The 22,018-nt window shown below is 37.0% G+C and overlaps 1 protein-coding gene across 3 annotated transcripts in view; it reads right to left on the bottom strand.

Annotated features, from left to right (window-relative positions):
• The window catches only part of Ssadh (succinic semialdehyde dehydrogenase), a 260,476-nt gene extending 238,961 nt beyond the window's left edge, over positions 1-21,515 (bottom strand). For all 3 annotated transcript variants that reach the window (XM_090401356.1, XM_090401359.1, XM_090401358.1), the window contains exon 1: positions 21,272-21,515. In XM_090401356.1, coding sequence (XP_090257482.1) covers positions 21,272-21,328 — 57 coding nt within the window. In that variant the 5' untranslated portion in view covers positions 21,329-21,515. The remainder of the gene's footprint in view (positions 1-21,271) is intronic.
• Between the last annotated feature and the right edge of the window lie 503 nt (positions 21,516-22,018).

Raw genomic sequence — 22,018 nt, 5'->3', positions numbered from 1 at the left:
TGAAATTAGGGTTTACTCAGGATGTATACATTTATAAAATTAATTTAACTGACTAGAACCCAAGAAAGTATAACAAAAATCTTTAATAAATCACGACTAGTTTCATCGGTGCTCTGACTTCTTCAGGTGAGAAAGAAAAAACATGACTTATTAAAATAACAAGGTAAAAAACATGGACTTTCCAGCTTAATAAAAAGAAGTAGAATAGTAACAGTCATATTTGAATAGATGACCGCGTGCTACCGTTGGCATGAGTTGAATGTGTGTGACAGCTAATTTTAGAGCGCCAGTACTGGATTACTACGCTATGGGAATCAGGCAAATTGTAGCTTAGATTGTTGTTCAAGTGTGAAGGGTCCAGAACTATTTCTTTTGATTCGATAATTCTTCTTTTAAATTCATCCTTGCATATATATAAATTAGTAGTGCGTTCCCAATCAACTTGGTGTGGCCGTAGCACGCGGTCACGTATTCAAATATGACTGTTACTATTCTACTTCTTTTTATTAAGCTGGAAAGTCCATGTTTTTTACCTTGTTATTTTTATTATAAGTATTATGTTTTTTTCTTTCTCACCTGAAGAAGTCGGAGCACCGATGAAACTAGTCGTGATTTATTAAAGGTTTTTGTTATACTTTCTCGGGTTCTAGTCAGTTAAATTAATTTTATAAATATATATATATATATATATATAAATGCAGACGCTAGGAATTTTGTTGTTACTGATGATGTACACAAAACTGATCAAGTCGAGATAAATTTCACTTTCTGTAATAATGGCAAAAAAATCGAATGCATTTTGGTGATTATTTATTAGTGAAGCTAAAATTGAACATTCAGCTGTAGTAACCATTGAGAGTGTTAATAGTTTTGTCATGATTTTTGTATTATACAGCTTATGGTTAACGAAGGCAAAAATGGCAGGAAGAACAAGAACAACCAAATACGTAGCGTGAAAATCGAAACATTCAAAGATGTTAGGGGGCGTAATATGAATGTGTGTAGAAACGTGGAAGATGCATTCATCAAGAGATTGAACAAAACAAGTCAGAGGTATGAATCTGCAGAAAGTGTGATATTCTGATATGCTATGAGATGTTAAATAAAGATGAGAACAAGGAGTAAATAACAGATGAATGACAGAAGCTAGTGAGGACAAAAAAATGAGAATGGTATCAGTCAGAAGGAAGAGCAAGTGGAGAAAATATGATTGTGAATACAGAAGAGCAAAATTAAGCTTGATTAGAGGATCAGAAGAGAATATGATAATGAAGGAGCAAAGATAGATATGAGTGCAGGAACAGGAGAGAGAGAGAGAGAATGAATGGCATAGCAAAAGTCAGAGTGACTGCAGGAGCAGAAAACAGAACAGCATGACTGATGGAGCAAAAAAGCAAGAGTGATTGCTGATACAAAAGATAGCGGGATGCGAGTTGAAGAATGAGATGAGAAAGATAAGGTATATGCAAAATGTAATTACATACTTGGTGGATATTGAGGAAGAGTGAAAAGGAATAAAATGAAAGATAATGGAGAAAAAGAGGTGGCAAATGACTAAAGAGTAGTACTATATGGAAAATTCACTATTAAAAGTGTGGTGGATGACAGTTTGCACAAAATTTGTTTTCCAAGAGGAAGGAGCAACAGGGTGATTAATGCTTTGCATATGAAAGAAATGTGCAAGAGAGAGTTAGCAGCAGTAGAAGTTGGAATGAATGATTTGGTTGGGTATAAGAAAAATGTGAGGATGAGTAGAGATGGCAAGCAAAAAATCAAGAACAGTACATTAGCAAAACTGAGTGAGGATAAAGGAGTGCAATTTTTAGCAATTTTTCAAAGTACATCTAGGATATCTTTTTCATCTCTAATTCCTTTTACAGCACTCTTTCCTCCACTTCTTCAACAACCTCCAGAATATCATGCCACCTTGTTGAAATTTATTTTCCATGCTCTTACCAAAGTCTTCCCATGAATTTTGTTTAGCTAGTTTTACACAGTGTTTAACTTTCTTACATTTGTCTCTATATTCTCAAAGAGCACAAGCTGACTTACTTGCCAGGAACTTTTGATATGCTTTCTTCTTTTCCTTCACTGCCTTTTTAACTTCCTGTGTCCACCATGGAGTTCTGATTTTTCTATCCTCGCAAACAACCTCACCACATGCCTCTCTGGCTGAGTCAATCAGGGTTTTCTTCAAGGCTTGCCACTAAATCTCCAAGGTTTGGTTCCTGTTCTCAAACTCTTTCATTTTTTCTTCAATAATCTTTGTGTGTTTTAGTCTACAGTTCACATCTGAGAGCTGCTCAACTTTTATTCGCTTTAAAACTTTCTTACATGTTATTCTTTTCAATATGAAATTTGACTTCATCCTTCTCAAGACTGAATGGTGATCACTTCCAATTTCAAATCCTCTGTACACTCTGGTGTCCTGCACCAGGGAGAAAACATTACTATTAACCATAACATAGTCAATGAGACTTTTCTTATTCCTTGCCTCTTCTCTCCATGTGAATTTGTGGACATTTTTATGTTGGAACATGGTCTTAGTAATAACCAGTCCATGTCCTGAGCAGAAATCCAACAGGTATTTGTCATTATTATTATTAGATTTGCTCTTTTCTCCAAATTTTCCCAAAATATTTTTGTATATCTGACAATCATTTCCTACTCTGCTACTTAGATCCCCAACAAAGACCAACTTTTCCTTTTTTATTGTGTGTTGCTTTCTCTAAAGTCTCAAAAAATTCCTCCACTTCTATCTAAGTACAACCTTTTGTGGGACCATAGGCACAAATAAGTCACACTGTCCAGTTCCCCATTCTGGTATTTGCCCACATCACTCTACTTGAGATTACCTGCCATTCAAGAAGATTAGTGTTGAATACTATGAACCCTGCTCTAGAGACCTAAATGGGACTTCAAGCTACTTCAGGCCACCAATAAGTGTGGTGGTGGGCTCATATCAAACAATGAAATTCATCTACTACACAAAATTACACTAAAAGGAACATATTCAATAATCTGAAGTCTATCAAGTTAAAGTAATCAAGATATTTGAACTATTACTTGAAAATGAAAGTATTACATTGCAATGCAGTCTTTTCATAAAAGGAAGGCCATGAGGTAAAAATAAAAAATAAAATAAAATAAAATAAATAAAACCTGTTTGTCAAGAAATGTACCAAATGTAAGAAAATACAGTGATCTTTTATGTTCTTGTTATGTAAACTGTCCTTTTCATATTTCAAACAAATGAACACAAAACATCATTCCATTCTTACAGATTTGCAGAGAGTATTTATGGCTTTATCACAAAGTAACCCTGATTTGGAAGCTTAGCAGATGACATAAAGACAAAAATTATCATTGATGGCTTCCATGGAGTTGCAAGATTTATTTTAGGAACCCAATCCTAAACAACCCAAAGCCTATCATGCCACTCCTTGAACTCATCACCCTATCAAGCAATGCATTTCATGGTTCAACCACCCTCCATAAAAAGAAACCACTCCTCACCCTGTTTAATGACTTCCTTTTGCAATTTCCAGAGATTGCACCTTGTCCTCTAGAGTAGCAAAAAGTAAAAGTTTTTTTTCATGGAGAGTGGTGTATGAGTGGAATGGGTTGCAAGTATATTTTTAGTGAAGAAGTTTAAGGAAAGGTACAATAAGCAATACAAGAATAATGAGCCTTAGGACATCATGGAGATGTCCAGTTAATAATAATTTGTCTCTCCATGACACAATTATGTGGAAACAAACATTATTATCCACTTCCATTGTTGAATCCACACACAAGAATGAAGTTTTGTGCAGCTCCACATTTTATCAAAAATTGTAGTATGGACTGCAGGAGAAAAAAAAAAAGGAAAAAAAAATAGTATAGCCTTAAAATTGCTGTGAATTGGTTTCATAATGGTGATAAAATCCTCATTATGAAAACAGATTGTCACGTTTTTCAGAAGGATCTGCAAGAGAGTCCAAACATTTGAAGATAATGTTGCAAAAAAATATCGCAAAAATTTTATAATCAATTTGTTTCCATTACTTTATTTGTATGTTTTTGTACAAATGTACAAACAAAGGTGTGAACTTTTGTATTCAAAAGAAAACAAATCAGATAACAAACAAAGAATATTTTTCACTGTACATCAAACAACTATTTAAAGGAAACCTTCAGTCAGAACTCATTGCAGGGAACCCACATTAACCATTATTCATGAAATATCTATCATTACTTTAATGAACTATTCATTGAGAGGCACTTATGACCATCTCTGGCAAACTGCTCCACTCATACACACCTTACGGGGGGGGGGGGGGGAAGTAATCCTCATGCCCTTTCTGTCTATACTGTTACCCAACTTTAAGGAGTGACCTGCCCTGTCTCCTCTGATGTATCAGTACAGATCTAAAAAAATTCTTTATTAACTTATGTGTTTCTATCATATCCCCTATTGTCTACCTATCAATTAAATTTTATAACCTGAAACCTCAAGTCTATCATCATAGTGACACAACATGGACCAGTCACTATTTTAATCACTTGTGTGGATTTGTTCAACGACCTCCACATTCCCAAGAAATCCAGGATGCCAAATCCTTGCAATGTTACTTTTAAGTTTTTTTTTAATTTAGTGAACTCCAAAAACTATCTGAAGCACCCCTTTTTGAGCTCAAAGAATATTAGTAAACAAGCTAATTTTTAAACATGATTAGTTTAAACACTTTTTCATTACAATTCTTCTTCCATCTTAAAATTAGTCTTTCCCTCTTGCTTTTCTGTGTTTTTTAAATAAATATTACTTTATATATAAATCAAAGGTCAAAAAGTTCAATAACATAAGTTTAAAATGGATGAATAAGAGGATTAAGTATTAAATTTGGAAGAAGAAGGCACTTTGCAGGCAGCACAAGATGAATGATGGTAATAATCAGTTGCATGAAGAGTTTAAACAGCAAGCCAGAAAAGTGACTAAGTTAAGGACTACAAAAGTGCAGTATGAGCAGAAATTAGAAAATCAAGCCAAGAAAACCCTGGAGAGTTTTTTTTTTTTTTTTTTAAAGATATGTGGCAAGTAAAAGGAAGAATTATTATGGTAAGATGATGTTAACGGAAGAGTGAAAATAATGAAAACAAATAATGTTGGTATAAAAGAGGTAACGAAACCCGCAAGTGGCGTTGTATAGAGATTCAATTATTAAATGTGCTGGACGAGAGGATGCATCAAGTTAACCGTGCTCCAGGAAATTGATGAGGCACGAGATTTAGGAGTGTTGGTAGATAAGGAATTGAAATTTAGGGGACACATTGCAAAAGTGACCAAAACAGCTCATCAAATCACTTGGTTGCTGAAGAATACGATGACAAGCAGAGACAAGCAGGTTATTGTTCCTCTGTATCGAGCCTTGATAAGACCCCATCTAGACTACTGTGCTCAGATTTGGTCACCTAGGTTTCTTCTAGATGGGGAGGAGGTGGAGAGGATCCAGAGGCGAGTGACCAAGATGATAGCAGGTCTGTGGAATGAACCGTATGAGAACAGGTTGAGGATTTGTGGGTTGCAAAAATTGGTTGATAGGCGGAGGAGGGGAGATATGATTGAGACATTCAAATTACTGAAGGGTTTCTATAAAATTAATTCAGAAGATATTTTTGAGAACAGGGCTGGTTGTGGGAGGACTAGGGGACATCCATGGAAACTGGGCAAAAGTGTGGTTAGTAAAGGTGTTAGAGCTGGGTTCTTTACTTTTAGAGTAGTGAATGAGTGGAATACGCTCCCTGAGTCTGTGGTGGATGCTGTGACAGTGAATGAGTTTAAGGCGAGGTATGATAGATACTGTATGAATGTCAAATAGTTGTGGTGAATATGATTTGGGGCCTCCCTCGATGAGTCCAATGACTCCCTGGAGTTGCCCGTAATAATAGTAATAATATTTGACTGGAGGTAGAATGAGAAGAGTGATTGAGGCATAGATATGAGAAGCAAGCAAGCAAACGAGCTGTAATAGGTACAGATGACTTGACTGCAAATAAAGAACGTGTCAGATTGGATATTAGGAGGTTGTTGAGACAGATAAAAGAGAATAGTGTGATAGGAAAGGTAATAAGCATGTTGCCCAGGTATGACAGTGGTGAGATGAGATGAAGAGCAAGGATTATAAATGATATGTTAGTGGAAATGTGCAAGGAGAAAGGAGTAGTTTGTTAATGTGTGGAATGAGTTTGAAGGATGAAGTGAACTGTATAGGAGCGATGGACTACATTTGGGTGGTTTTGGTGTGAGTTGCTTGAAGAGACTGGTGCTGCTGGAAGGAAGAGAAGTGAGTGCAGAGAATGAATCGGATCAATTGGGAGGCAATGTAGAAGAACGGCAGAGCAAGACAGGAGAGACTGAAGAGGTAGTTATGCATGAAGAAGTGAGCGGCATGAGTATAGAAAATGAGAGAACACGTGTGCAAGACAAATAGAGAAACAGGGAGGCGCAGGGTGGACAGGGGAACACAGTGTGAGAAAGCTAGATGCTCCAAGAGGATGTGAATGTATGTGTAGACAAAAAGGAAGGGGATGACCTGGGATCAAGGGAAAACAGTTGGATTTAAACAAGGTTCTAAGATGAATAAGGAGAAAAAGAAATGGCTTGAATTAAGCATTGAAAAGTCACACCAAATAAGTGATATCAGTGGAACTAGCTATATATATAGGAATAAGCTGCTGTGTTTATATACAAATGCTAGAAGTGTAAAAAACAAAGCAAATGATATGGCTGCATTAATTGAGTCGGTTCACTCAAAAATTGTTGGAATAAGTGAGACACATGGTTGGATGAGGACGACATACTGACAGGAATATAGATAGAAGGGTATAATGTGTTTCGTGAGGATAGAAAGAGTAAAAAAGGAGGGAGAGTGCTATTGATAATAGAGAAAGAATAATGTTGGAGGTTTAATGGATTTTTTACAACACTAAGAAAGGATTAAAAAGAATTTAATACTTCCTATATTTCGTCCTAGTCACTAAGACATCTATGGGGATTACAAAAATAACTAATGTAACATAACACAAATATCATACAATACTAAGCCCAACCACGTGGGTGACACTAAAGTCCTATCTATAGGACTTTAGTGTCAATTTAATAGGAAGTATAAATTCTTTTTAATCCTTTCTTAGTGTTGTAAAAAATCCATTAAACCTCCAACATTATGTCTTCACAGCACTTAAGCCTCTATACACGAATAGAGAAAGAGTTACGTCCATACAAAGTAGAGATGCAAGAGGGAAATAGTGCCAGTGGTGTTGAGGCAGTACAGTGTGAGATAGAAGTGAATAGAATGAAATATTTAGTTGGATGTTGTTATAGACCTAGTAATGTGGATGGTAGTGACTATGAAATGTATGATCAAATTAGCCAATCAATAATAAAGGGGTGATAATTATGAGAATTTAATTATGGCAATACAGCAATTTCACATGGATGCTTATGACAGATGTACAACTTTAAAAAAAAAAATCCTTGACAATAGTGCTGCCATTTATGGTCGACGTTGAGAACTTTTCAGATTACCCTCGTATCTTTTTAATACGAGTCTTGCACTGGAACGAGTTCCAAAGGAGTGGAAGGAGGGAAAGATTGTACCACTTCATAAGCGAGGTGATAGAACTGAAGGCCTATCTGTGTGTGTCAGGTGTTGTGGTTAAGATATTGGAGAAGCTGGTGAGAACTAGGATCCAGAATTGGGTTGACAACAATGATATTATCTTTGATGGACAGCATGGATTTGCTAAAGGAAGGTCATGTTTTAGTAATCTACTTACTTATTACAATAAGGTAATGGCTTGTTGGGCAGAGGAGAGGGATACACAGTAGTATACTTAGATTTTGCAAAGGCTTTTGATAGATTACTGCATAATAAGTTGATAGTCAAACTAAAGCGGGTGGGATTGGATATTAGATTACTGCATCCAATCAGAGACTGGCTATCTGATAGATATCAATAAGTTGTGTATGGGAGAGCAATATTCCAGAAGAGAAAAGTCACTAGTGTGCCTCAGAGGTCTGTTTTAAGGCTAATGCTTTTCATCCTGTATGTTGATGATATTAGCAAAGATTTTTATTATTATTATTATCTCAAGATCCCATTGAGTCAAAGATTAGTGTGTCTAGGAGGTCCTTTTATCGTACACACGGCTAATCATGCCGCACCTTAAACACACTCAAATTCTCTGCAGACTTCTCAGGCAAGGCATTCCAATCATTCACAACTCTGCATGCAAAAAACATGCTTCTCACTCCCCTGCACACACCCTCCTTATACAGCTTCCAGAGATAAACTCTGGTTGTATCCTGATCTCCCACTGTTTTCTGTAGACCCTCTCCAACACTGATCCTATAACAACCCTTTACTAACTTGTAGGTCTCTCTATATCATATCTCCCCTCTTCATCATATCCACTAGAATGTAAATTGCATCTTCTCAACCTTTCCTCACATTTGACATTCCAGTCAGAGACTACCATACTCAGTCTCCTCTGGACCCTTTCCAGCATTTCTTCATCCTTTTGAAAACCAGGAGACAAAATCTGTGCACAGTAGTCCATGTGTAGCCTTATCAAAGCCTTATACAATGGAACAAGAATCTCCCTACTTCTACAAGTCATCTGCATCATTCCCAGAAATTTATATGTTGTCCTCACAATTTTGGCAATGTGTCCCCTAAATTTCAGATTCTTATCCACTATCACCAAAAGATCTCTTATTTCCTCCACATCTGACAATATAGTTCCACAAAGAATAAATTCTACATCCCATCTTTGTTTCCCAAATTTTAAAACCTTACATTTTGAAACATTGAACTTGCATCCCCATTCCCAAACACGTTCACTCACTTTATTCAAGTCTTCTTGTAAGACCACAACATCCAAATCTTCACCAATATCATTAACATACAAGTTAAACAGTAACGCTCCAAAACACCACTAATGACTTTCCTCTTCCGAGATATTGCCCCTCCACCCCCATACGCAACTTGTTAATACCTATCAGATAGCTAGTCTCCGATCCAATGCACTAATCTAACATCCAACCCCATCTGCTCTAGTTTGACTATCAACTTATCATGAGGTAATCTCTCAAAAGCCTTTGTGAAATCTAAGTATATTGCGGTGTATCACTCTCCTCTGTCCAAGGAAGCGGTCACCTTATTGTAATAAGTAGATTACTAAAACAGACCTCCCTTTAGCAAATCCATGCTGTCCATCAAAGATAATATCATTATTGTCAACCCAATTCTGGATCCAAGTTCTCACAAGCTTCTCCAACAACTTAACCACAACACCTGACACATAGATAGGCCTATAATTGGATGCTCGAGTTCTATCGCCACTTTTATGAAGCGGCACAATCTTGCCCTCCTTCCACTCCTTTGGAACTTGACCCAGTGCAAGACTCATATTAAAAAGATATGTCAAGGCAGATGTCAACTCCCTGGCACATTCCTTCAGAATACATGGTGATATATTATCAAATCCAATAGCCTTATTAACATCAAGTTCGCTCAACTCCCCATATACCTCTTGCTCACTCACAGCCCGTCTCTCTTCCCCATCATCAAATGATCTCGATCTCTCCACGAAGTCACATTCACAAGAATGAAAGCCCCTTATGAAAATATTCATTAAGCATCTGCACTATATCTTCCTCAGCAGTTGTCCTTATACCATTTTCTCCAATCAATGTTATCCTTCCATAATCATTCTTTTTTTTTGCTGGCTACATATCGAAAGAACTCCCTAGGATACTTTTTGGCCTTATTAGCTAAATGCTGCTCGTACCTCACTTTTGCTACCTTTATCAACCAGTCACCCACCTTGACTGGTCTTTGTAATCTTCATGGAATTGGTTATTACCACTTCAATTATGCTGCCTCCATAATGCCCTTTTTCTCTGTATCACATGCTTAATCTGTTCATTCATCCATTTCACACCTACCATATTTAACCTTCAGACCCTTGGAATACATTTAGACATTGCATCTACTAGATAGTTCTTGAATATCCCCCAAGCTGCATTGACTCTTTTCCAGCTAACTCCTCATTCCATGCAACTCCTGCAAGCTGCCGCCTGAGCTCTTCATAATCATCACCCTTGTGATGATTATGATAATTACATATACCCTTTTCTCACAGAGGTCCTCACACTGCTGGCAATCATCCAGGTAATCACTTCATGGTCATTCTCACTATTTGGAGGGTGATTGGACACCTCATTTATAATTACATCCTCTGATGAAATGATCAAATCCAAGACCCTCAAAATCCTCATGTGACCTCTGTTACATAATGTCTAAGGTAGCTGTCCCTCAAAAACTCATAATCTTTACTTCCAGTTGCTATCTCATCATCCCAGTCTATATTGCCATAATTAAAATTGCCCATAATGATCACCCGTTTCTTATTTGCTTGGCTAATTTGATTATACATTTCATAGTCTTTGCCATCCACATTACCAGGTCTATAACAACATCCAACAAAGTATTTCATTCTATTCACCACTATCTTACACCGTACTGCCTAAAAACTACTGGCACTATTTCCCTCTTGCATCTCTACTTTGTATGGACATAACTCTTTCTCTATCATCAATAGCACTCCCCCTCCTTTCTTACTCTTTCTATCCTCACGAAACACATCATACCCCTTTCATCTCTATTCCTGTTAGGATGTCATTCTCATCTATGTCTCACTTAATACAACAATTTTTGTGGTAACAGACTCAATGAAACTATTTCATTTGCTTTGTTTCCTACACTTCTAACATTTGTATACAAACACAGCAGCTCATTCCTGGATCTATAGCTAGTTCCATTGATACTACTCATTTGATGTGATTTCTCATACTCAAGATTTAGATGGAGATATTCAGTTGTTTGCAGATGATGCAAAGTTGGGATGAATTATGAAGAGTAGAAAAGATGTTGTGGCCTTATAAGAAGACTTTAATAAATTGCATGAATGGGCTTGGGAATGGGGATGCAAGTTCAATGTTGCAAAATTTAAGTTTTAAAATTTTGGAAACAAAGATGAGATGTAGAATTTTTGCTTGGTGGGGATATATTACTGGAGGTGGAGGAAATAAGAGATCTTGGATAAGGATCTGAAATTAAAGGGACACACTGCCAAAATTATGAAGACAACACAAAGAATTCTGGAAGTGATGTGGATGACACTGACTTATAGAAGTAGGGAGATTCTTGTTCTATTGTATAAGGCTTTGATTAGGCCATACATGGAATACTGTGCACAGATCTGGTCACATGGTTTTCAAAAGGACAAATAGATGTTGGAAAGGGTCCAGAGGTGACTGACTAAGGTAGTTTCTGAGCTCTGGAATGTCGAATATGAGGAAAGGTTGAGAAGTTGCAATTTACACAGTCTAGTGGATAGGAGGAAGAGGGGTGATATGATAGAGCCTTGCAAGTTAGTAGGAGATTGTTATAGGATCAATATTGGAGAGGTTTTACAGAACATGGTGGGAGATCAGGGGAGACCCCCCACCCCCTGCTCACACCCTCTCTGGAAGCCGTATAAGGAGGGTGCGAGCAGGGGGAGGGGGGGGGGATCAAGAAGCAGGTTTTTTGCCTACAGAGCTGTGAATAATTGGAATACCTTGCCTGAGAGTGTAATGTCTTCAGAGAATTTGAGTGTGTTTAAGGCATGGTATGATGAGCTGTGTGTATATGACAAAAGGACCTCCTAGGTGAGTCTGACTCCATTGGGTCTTGGGATAATAATAATTGACGAAAATGGTAGAATGGTAACTGCTGAAGATAACATTGTTGAGGTATTCAGCAAACAACTTCTATGGGTGTTTCATTCTTATCAGGATGAAATCATGAGAAACTCAAGTGTAGAGGACATAGGAGAGGATGGCTTAATTATGGGTGAGCAAGGGGTATATGAGGAAATAAATGGTGTCAATAAGCCGACAGGATTTGATGACATATCACATGTCTTAAGGGAATGTTCCAGGGAACTGACAGTAGCACTGGCATGCCTGTTTAATAAGTCTTACAATAGCAGAGGTTCCAAAAAAAGGGAAAGAAGGTAAAATTGTTCCACTGCATAAAGGTGGTGATAAGGCTGTGGCTTCAAATAATAGACCAATCTGTATATGTGGAGTTGTTATGAAGGTACTAGACAGAGAGAGAGAGAGAGAGAATAGTGAGAACTAGGTCAGAAGTGGGTTGAGAGCAGCAGTATTCTTTGTTGTCAGCATACGTTTGTTAAAGGGAGATCATGTTTTAGTAACTTACTTACTATAACAAGGTGATAAATATCTTAGACAAAGGAAATGCATATACAGTGGTATACTTAGATTATGCAAAAGCTTTTAATATATTGCCAAACAACAAGCTTAAATAAATTGAAATGGATGGGATTGGATAACGGATTTCTGAGTTGGATCAGTGACTGGCTGTCAAATAGGTCAGAAAGTTGTATATGGGGACTCAACCTTGCTAGTATCCTGAAAGAGGAAGGTCACTAGTGCTGTGGCACAGGAGTCTTTATTGGGACCATTGTTGTTCAATTTGTATATCAATGATATTGAGATGGGTTTAACAAGTGATAAGCAGCTGTTTGAAGATGATGCAAAATTAGGGGAGCAATGATGCAGAGACAAGCAGTTATGCCCTTACAGGACAAGGTAAAGGAGACGAGAGATCTTGGAGTGGTGGTGGACAAGGATGTGAAATTCAGGGGCCACACTACACAAGACGTCACGTTGGATAATGGCAATGATGTGGAGGACCCTGACATGCAGAAATAGAGGTTATGATGTCACTGTTATAAGGCCTTGATCAGGCCTCATACAGATTATTACACACAGATTTGGTTACCAGGTCATCTATTTTCTTGGGAATGTAGAATACAAAGACAGATTGAAAGAAAGTAAATTGCAAGGCCTTATGAATAGAAGGAGGTGGGGAGGGGATATGATGGAGACATATAAATCAATCAGAGGTTATCAGGTTGACATAGAGATTTTTAATAGAATGAGAGGGGGGGGGATAGAACAAGAGGCCATCCCTGGAAACTGTATAAGGAGGGTGTTAGCAGAAGAGTGAGAAGCAGGTTCTTTGCATGGAGAGTGGCTGATGAATGGAATACACTGCTTGGGTGTGTTGTGGATGTAGGCACAGTGAATCAGTTTAAGGCAAGGTTGGATGGGTTTTGTATGTGTGATTGACTGTACCTCCCCACAATAAGTCTCTGACTCCATGGAGGTTAAATGTTAATAATAATAAACACCCTTTCCATAAAGCTTCCATAACTCAGCTGGTTTCAACAGAGCCCTCTGGATGGAAAGACCATGGCTCATATCACATTTAGGTGAGGAACCTTTATCTCATGTACTGATGGAGGTTTTTATTTTTTCCCTTCACAACCAAATTGGCCATATGAACCCATCTACAGACAAAAAAACTTGCCCTCAGCGGTTGAAACAGAGGAGAATCCCTAATCAGGGGGACTCAATCTTGGATGGACGAGAATTGAATAGGTAGATAGATGGATTCTTTCCATTTCTATATGATGATCTTTTCCTTTAAACTATAAATGTCTCTCTTCTAATGACTTCATGTTTTATACTAAGTAATTTAATTGTTCTTATCACATTTCTGCAACCTGTATTCACTCTGATTGTTCTTATTCTTCTTCCAGGGTACATCCTCAATCCGAAGATCAGCTGGTGGTAGCAGTATGTCATAACATCCTTTTCTGTGCTCTCCTTTTCATTTCTTCGTATATTTATTATTATTCTTATTAAGAGAGACCTCCAGGGAGTCAGGAACTCATCGATGGAGGCAACATACTATACACCCACCAGCTATCATGCTTATTCTTAATTTCATTCACACTGCTTGCACTCACAACATCCAATAGCAATCCATTCCAATCACGCACCACCCTATCAGAGAAAAATCTAGCCCTCACCCCTTCTTAGCACCATTCATTCTCAGCTTCCAAGGATGCTCTCTTGTCCTTTCCAATAATTGAAATCCTGTATGACCCTTTCAGAAGTTTGTAAGTCTCGGTCATATCACCCCTCTTTCTCCTGTTTGCTAGTGTCTGCAATCTATAAATTCTCAATCTGTCTTCATAATCAGTATTCCACAATCCTGATATCATTTTTAACACACTCTCCACTATATCAGAATCACAACGGAGACCAGACCTGCACGCAATAGTCCAAGTGAGGTCTTATCAAGGCCTTGTAAAGAGGCAAAATAACATTCTTATCTTTACATGTGAACGTTCGTTTCAGCATTGCAATTATCTTTTGAGTTGTATTTTCAGTCTTTGCTATATGGCCCCTGAACTTCAACTTCCTATCTATTAACACTCCAAGATCCCTAACCTCATCAGTTTCTTCTAGTATAATCCCACCAATGTAATACAACTGGATATCTAATCATGCCAAAGTGAATGACTTTACGTTTACTGACATTGAATTGACATCCATTTTCCCATGCTCACAATTCCAGCCTGTTCAAATCATTCTGCAAGTACTGCATATCAGCAGCATTCCTAATTACCCTATCTGTCTTTGCATCATTAGCAAATGGCTGTATGTCACTTTTCAAATCCTTCCCAATATAATTAATATACAATTTAGTACCTGTTCTTTTTAACAGCAGACCAAATTTATGACCCATATAACAGAATGAGAGTGGCCAATACATTATAAAACTTAAACTGGTCTTTATTAATCTGGTTCTATCATTTTTGTAATTCAGTGTTCTTTGAATTTTTCCACAGATTTTTTTGAAATTTTTGTCATTTATGTCTCTGAATTTTAGATATGTTATTATGAACCTAAAGAACTAAACTCGTGTCACTTGTACTATTATTTTATTTTCAATCTAACATGGTCTTTGCCTTTAAATGATAAGGGGTTTTTTTTGTGACATCTTTAGATTATAATATTGGGTTATTTAATTTATAAACTAACGTTTTGAAGGTCATCTTCATTATGTTGTAAATAATCTAATCGCCTGCATATAACATTGTATAATATTAATGTCATATGGTTTTGATGTACCAGACTTGTTTTAATGTTATTTCCCATATTTTTTATAATATGATCTAGACATGCATAAACATATACTGAGCAGATTAGAGACAGACTACATTTAAGTCTTGAGGCTTGATTTATTTTAGTATATTATCATCAGACATCCACTAAGTCCAAAGACTCATCATGGGAGGTCCCACTCTCAGCTCATCATACCATGCATTAGATGCATTCACCACACTCTCAAGCAATGTATTTCAATCACCTACACCCTGCATGCAAAAAACCTACTTGCCCTGTTTATAAAGCTTCCATTCCTGTAAACTGTATAAGGAGGGTGAGAGCAGGTTTTTTCTTATCCTCCCATTCCATGAAAACCTCATCCACATGATCTAATTATAACCCTTTACTAGCAATATCCCCCCCCCCTAATTTTTCCCAGCCATGTGCACATGAAAAACATTTTGGGTGCAAGTTTCCAGTCTTACTCTCAATGTGTGTGATAACCAATGCATGCTGTCCTGTGATGTTGCTGTTTCAACAAACTTGTCCAACTACACAAATTTAAACAAATTTGCAATCTTTTATAAAGGCTCCGTAGCACAATTGGAAGAATGATGGTACATTGCTCCCTTCGATTGGAATAGGCCTAAGTTCGATTCTCGTCGTGAAGGGAGGAATCTTTATGTGGACTTTTTCAATCAAAGGTGAGTTAACCGATCTCATACAGAGGTAGCAAGGTTTTTTTTTCTCCCGGAAACTCGGTTTTTTCATCCCACATACAGACAAATCAGCCCTTCAGAACACACGCAATTTACAGACAAAAAATACCAGTTGCGGTGGGCAGTAGATGGCGTTGATGGAGATGATTGGTAGTAGAGCTTTAGTGTAGTGGTGGAGATAGTTGTATAGTAGTTGTCCTCCCACGATGAGTCTTCGGACTCCTTGGAGGCGTCACGAATAATAATAATAATAATTTTCTGCTTTAATTCTGACTGTGACATTAAGAGGGTTTAACACATTAAAAATACTAATGTAATATTTCCCATATTAATGTCTTTTTTTATTTTGAAAGTTTATTTCACTTGATTATACTATAAATTAAAGATGCCAAGTAATTAAATTCTTGGTCTCATCCTTTATCCAAATGTAAGCAAACAAAGTTTGCACGCGAAGTATATATTGATGGTATTGGTTTGCAGGAAACTGGTGAAGCTAGGGACTTGGGGATAATGGTGGACAAAGAGTTAAAGTTCAGAGGACATATTGCAAAAGTTGGTAAAATAGCTCAATGAATTACTTGGAGGTTGAAAAACACACTAACAGTAAAAATAAGGAAGTTATTATCCCTCTTTATAAGGCTGTGATTTGGCCACATCTTGACTAGTACACACACACAGATTTGGTCACCTGGGTATCTTGGGGATCAGGATGTGGTCAAACAGATTCAGAGCCAAGTGACCAAAATGGTAACAGGTTTGTGAAAAACTCCCTATGAGGACAGGTTGAAGGTTTGTGGATTACAAAGTTCAATTGATAGACTGAAAAGAGGGGACATGACAGAAACTTTTAAGATATTCAAGAGGTTTTACAAAATTGATGGAATTGAAATGTTTCAATTATTGACTTAAGGAATTCACAGCGTACAACAGAACATAAATTAAATTAAACTTTAATATATATTTCCAATATTTTGGCAACGTCACATTGCCATTTTTAAACAAACTTACAATAAAGACATGTGTACGCAGGCACTACATACAGTAAATGTAGTGCCTACAGGAAGCTACTGTTTCTCTTAAAAGTCCTGATGGTGTCCCCTAGTGGGCTATGTAGGGGTGTTCTTGGCTGTTGGGCTGAAGGTCTCCTGATGTAAGCCTCCCAAACTTGGGGCAGTCTCATGCAACCAAATTTGTTGAGGTTTGGCATGTTTCTTAGGGCTGAGGCTGATTCCATGAAAAGTCTTTCAAACCTGAACTTGCTACGGTGTATTATTGTGGCTTTCTTCCACCGTATTCTGTGGCGTGTATCCAGAGCATGGTCTGCAAGACCAGAGTGGCTATACTGGTGAAAACGGATGTAGTCCTTGTGTTCTGAAATTCTGATATTCGCTGTCCTGCCTGTTTGGCCAAAGTAGGACAGCTTACAGCAGCAAGGGACCTGGGATATGCCAGGTAGGTCTAGGGGAAGTGGTTGGTCTTTAGTGGAGTGGATAAGGGATCCCAATTTTCTATATGGTCTGTAACAAGAGGTCAAGTCATGCTCTGGATACACGCCACAGAATACGGTGGAAGAAAGCCACAATAATACACCGTAGCAAGTTCAAGTTTGAAAAACTTTTCATGGAATCAGCCTTAGCCCTAAGAAACACGCCAAACCTCAACAAATTTGGTTGCATGAGACTGCCCCAAATTTGGGAGGCTTACAACAGGAGACCTTCAGCCCAACAGCCAAGAACACCTACATAGTCTGCTAGGGGCACCATCAGGACTTTTAAGAGAAACAATAGCTTCCTGCAGGCACTACATTTACTGTATGTAGTGCCTGCATGCATGCGTCTTTATTGTAAGTTCCTTTGAAAATGGCAACATGATGTTGCCGAAATATTGGAAATATATATTAAAGTTTAATTTATATTCTATTGTACGCTGTGAATTCCTTAAGTCAATTAATAATTATGTAAAACCAGTGTATAAGCCTTTCTACGATAAGAAATGTTTCAATATATGACAAACAGTCAGAGAAGTACGACCATCCATGGAAGTTGTGTAAGAGAGTGGTTAGTAGGGGTGTGCAGACCAGATTTTTTGCAGGGCAAGTGGTGAGTGAGTGGAATGGATTGACAGAATTGGTTGCAAGTTCCCTGACGGAGAATAGATTCAAGGAGAGGTATGATAGGATTTGTGTGTACGATGAGTCAGGACTCCATGGCGATGCCGTAAATAATAATAAGCAACTTCAAGACTGGGCTACTTGTATATAGGGGCTAATAACTTCACATCAATTGCCTTGGTATCCCATAATGCAAAAAATATTATGGAAAGGATCACTACCTAGACTGGTTTTGATCTTTATCAAGGTCTCGTCAGTGGGAACCAGTCAGTATAAGGAGTCTACACTTTGCAACATTTATTTCAAAACTTAGAAACTTGAAGTGAAAATAACATCTAAAAATGACCTTCAATCAAGACTGACTGACTGATTCTAATAGGACTTGAACATATTCTTGAACATAATTCTAGAAGAAATGAAATGAATGAAAGTGCAAATATTAAATTAATTTGCTTTAATCTGCATAACTACAAAAATCTATCACTGTTTGCATGAATTCAAGTAAATATACTGTCTAGAGAGCAGACACTCGAAACAAAAATGCCAGCATCACTTGCCCACATGTCACAATCTAAAATTAACTAATAGAGGGTATTAAGCTGGAATGGGTTAGAGCAGGGGTTCCCAACCTTTTTGTTTCCTAGAGCACATTCTAAAATACCGATAGGGTGATGGGCACCATCTATTTTTTCAAGCAAATTTTTTGAATTCTTTTGTTAAATGAATACATACAAAGCTTACATTATAATGAAATGTTTTATTACTTAAAAGTTTACATTATATAAAAATTTAAATATATATATGTAAGTTAATGTGATCTTTGGCATTACATTTCATTGGCCAGTGCTTCATAATTAGGAGAATGTGATGATATTCCAGTTCTTAAACTGGAATGAACAACTTCGAATGCGCGTCTACTTTACATTGTATGCATTTAATACTCGTCATGTGTCATTAACGCACGCATCATATAGCATGCCATGAATTGTTGCGTGATTATTTCAAACTATATGGCACGTGGTTGAACAGCGGCGGGCACACACAAATTGGTCGACGGGCGCCATGGTGCCCTCAGGCATTGGGTTGGGAACCCCTGGGTTAGAGTAATATTGGAATGGAGGCATTAGAGAAATTATTAAATAAAATAAGTGACAAGTAAGATTTATCATATAAATTGTTTTTAAATACATTCAAAAATTATTGACTGTAAGTTAGAAATTCTGAAAGAAAAAAAATCTATGTTGACAATTATTAGGCTTATGTGCACTCCTCCATTTTACTGACATGTGCATGCACACAGCTTAGAGGGAATACTGCTTAATGGCATATGTGTCTCACTCATATAACTATCTCCTTCTATCCACTAGACTCTGAAAACAGCATTCCTTCAATCTTTTCTTGTACTCAACATTCCAGGAGACCAGCAACCACCTCAATTATCTTTGGACCCTTTCCAATATTTCTTCATCCTTTTGAAAACCAGGTGACCAACTCTGTGCACAACAGTCCATATGTGGCCTAATCAAAGCCTTACACAATGGAATGAGAAATCCTTACTTTTACAGATCAGTGTCCTCTGTATCATTGCCATAATCCACTTTGCTATCCTCATAATTTTAGAAATGTGTCCTTGAAACTTCAGGTCCTGGTCCACTATCACTCCCATATCCCTCATCTCCTGCACCGTCTCTAAGATATCCCCACCAACTGCATAAGCATTCCATCTATGCTTCCTAAATTTTAAAATTTTGCAATCACTGTTTTCTGCAATCATCATACTCTTAGGCAATACATTTCAATCCTCTACCACTCTCTGTACAAAATATCTGCCCCCCCCATTCTCACCCTCTTATACAGCTTCCCTTCCTGTAACCTGCATAAGGAGAGCGAGAGGTTTCTTCTTGTTTTCTCTCCCCCTGAAACATTGAAACACTAAAATGGTAACCCTACTCATTTGCTATTTCAGCAAGTCTATTGAAGACCTTTTACAAAGTACAACATCCATTCTACTTCTCATAGTTCTTCCCAACTTTACATCATCTGCAAACAACTGCATATCACCATTCAAACTCTCCAATATCTTTAACATACAAGTTATACAGCAACAGTCTCAAAAACAGATACTTGGGTTATACCACTAGTGACTTTCCTTTTCTGAGATATTGCTCCTCAAACAACTGATACCTATCAGACAACCAATCTAACACACTAATCTAATCTCATCCTTTACAATTAAATCAGCAGCTTGCCATACAGCATTTACCAAATGCCTTTACGAAATCTAAATACAGTATATCACTGTGTGTGTATCTCCCCATCCAATGTCACCTTGTTATAAGTAGACTGCAAAACGTAATCTTTAACAAATTCATGCAGTCCATTAAAGAGTATGTTGCTGTTATCAATCCAATTCTGAATCTGTCTTGACTAACCTCTCTAACACTTTAACCTCAAAACTACAGACACACAGATTAGCCTATAATTCAAAGCCTTTATCTTATCACTCACCTCCCTTATGAAAGGGAACAATTTTGCCCTCTTTCCATTCCTTTGATCTAATCTAAAACTGTTTGGCTGTGCGACTACAATGAACAGTCCTTGTACCTAATATGGAAAAGTGTGTGTACTAATTTTTAAAAAAATTCTAATGAATTAATCAATAATCTAAAAAAAAAAAAAAAAAATCCAAAATTCTGTTTTCCTTAACTTCCTGGGGGAAGGATCCCTAATATACTAATTATTTTCAAAAGATAGGGAGAAGTGTTGCAAAGTAAAATAAATACCCCATAATGTAACTATGTCTAAACAAAATATATAAATCAAATAATAACCACACCGTTTAATTTTGTGCCAGAGTCATTTAATCAGATTTGGATCATTTAAAGAATCTGACATAAATTTACGAGTTTCACAAAATACTGTATTTAAGTAGCGGTTGCTGAATACAAATACACTAACTATGATGTGGCATGTGCTAGAACATGCATGAAACTTCACGCGAGCCAAACTCTACGGTGACTTTCAGCTTAGTGCAGCAGAAAGGGAGCAAAGAAATTAAGATATTCTTTAATATCCGTTGTTTTATTAATATAGTTTAAAATTTTCGCTAATGGTATTTCAATATTTTTATTTGTATTGTAATTCAGTAAGAAATGTCGATAGCTTTTTGTAACAATTTATTACTGCGGTCTGCTTACTTGATGAGGAATCGTTTCCCTTTAAATTCGTCACCGGAAAGATGCCAAATGTACGACCACAGCATGCTAATTCGTTAATTTTAGGTTCATATATTATCACTTGTATAATATAATAATAATATAGTGTATATTACCATGGGAAACGAGAGAATTTATTAATAATTACCTTGGCTAATATATATCTGTAATAAACTGAATAGCCCACGCATATTTCAGAAATCATGAGTGACTTGGAACCTTACGGATTTTAAGTGGTCAACACGTTCGTATGTGCTCGCTTTTAACATTCAATATGACACAACTCCTACCCGCTAAATTAAATAACTATCATACGAACAATCACGTCCTTGGCCCGCTATCAAGTAACACATTAAACATTTAATCTGAGGCCAGTATATTTAACACCTCACAGCGCCTTCTCGATCAGCAGTAAGTAAAAAAGCAACAAGTGCATGCCAGTTTATACTTAAGAAATGTGATAGTATTCTTTATTTGAAACTTCTGATATAACAAATTCTAGAAATTCCAAATGAGTATAGATGAGAAAATTAATTTTAAAAAATGATATAATATTAACAAACTAATATAAGCCAAATACATAACAGGAATTTTCATTCCTTGAATCGGAATATTTGCAATCAACTTTTACTTGACATCTACGGTAAATTGCAAGTGCGCCTGTGTAGCTCTAAATGTAACTACTTGAAATGTCATGTAACTGATCCCTGTTAAAGACTATGCGAAGTAAATTCACAAAATGAATTACTTGTAACAAATTAGTGACACAATCAGGACCGCTTTTATACTTTTGGAGACCCGAGGCGCAACATCATTATGAGGCACTCAAAAATAAGCATTTTTTAGTTTATTGAAAATAAAAGTCTATATTTCCATAATAACTCATTTTAATAAC

The sequence above is a fragment of the Typopeltis vanoorti genome, chromosome 12 (genome assembly GCF_054136105.1).
Source record: "Typopeltis vanoorti isolate ZY-2024b chromosome 12, IOZ_Tvanoo_1.0, whole genome shotgun sequence".
In the NCBI taxonomy this organism is placed as follows: domain Eukaryota; kingdom Metazoa; phylum Arthropoda; class Arachnida; order Uropygi; family Thelyphonidae; genus Typopeltis; species Typopeltis vanoorti.
Note: the sequence above shows the minus strand (reverse complement) of the source record. Positions and strands in the feature narration are given on the sequence as shown.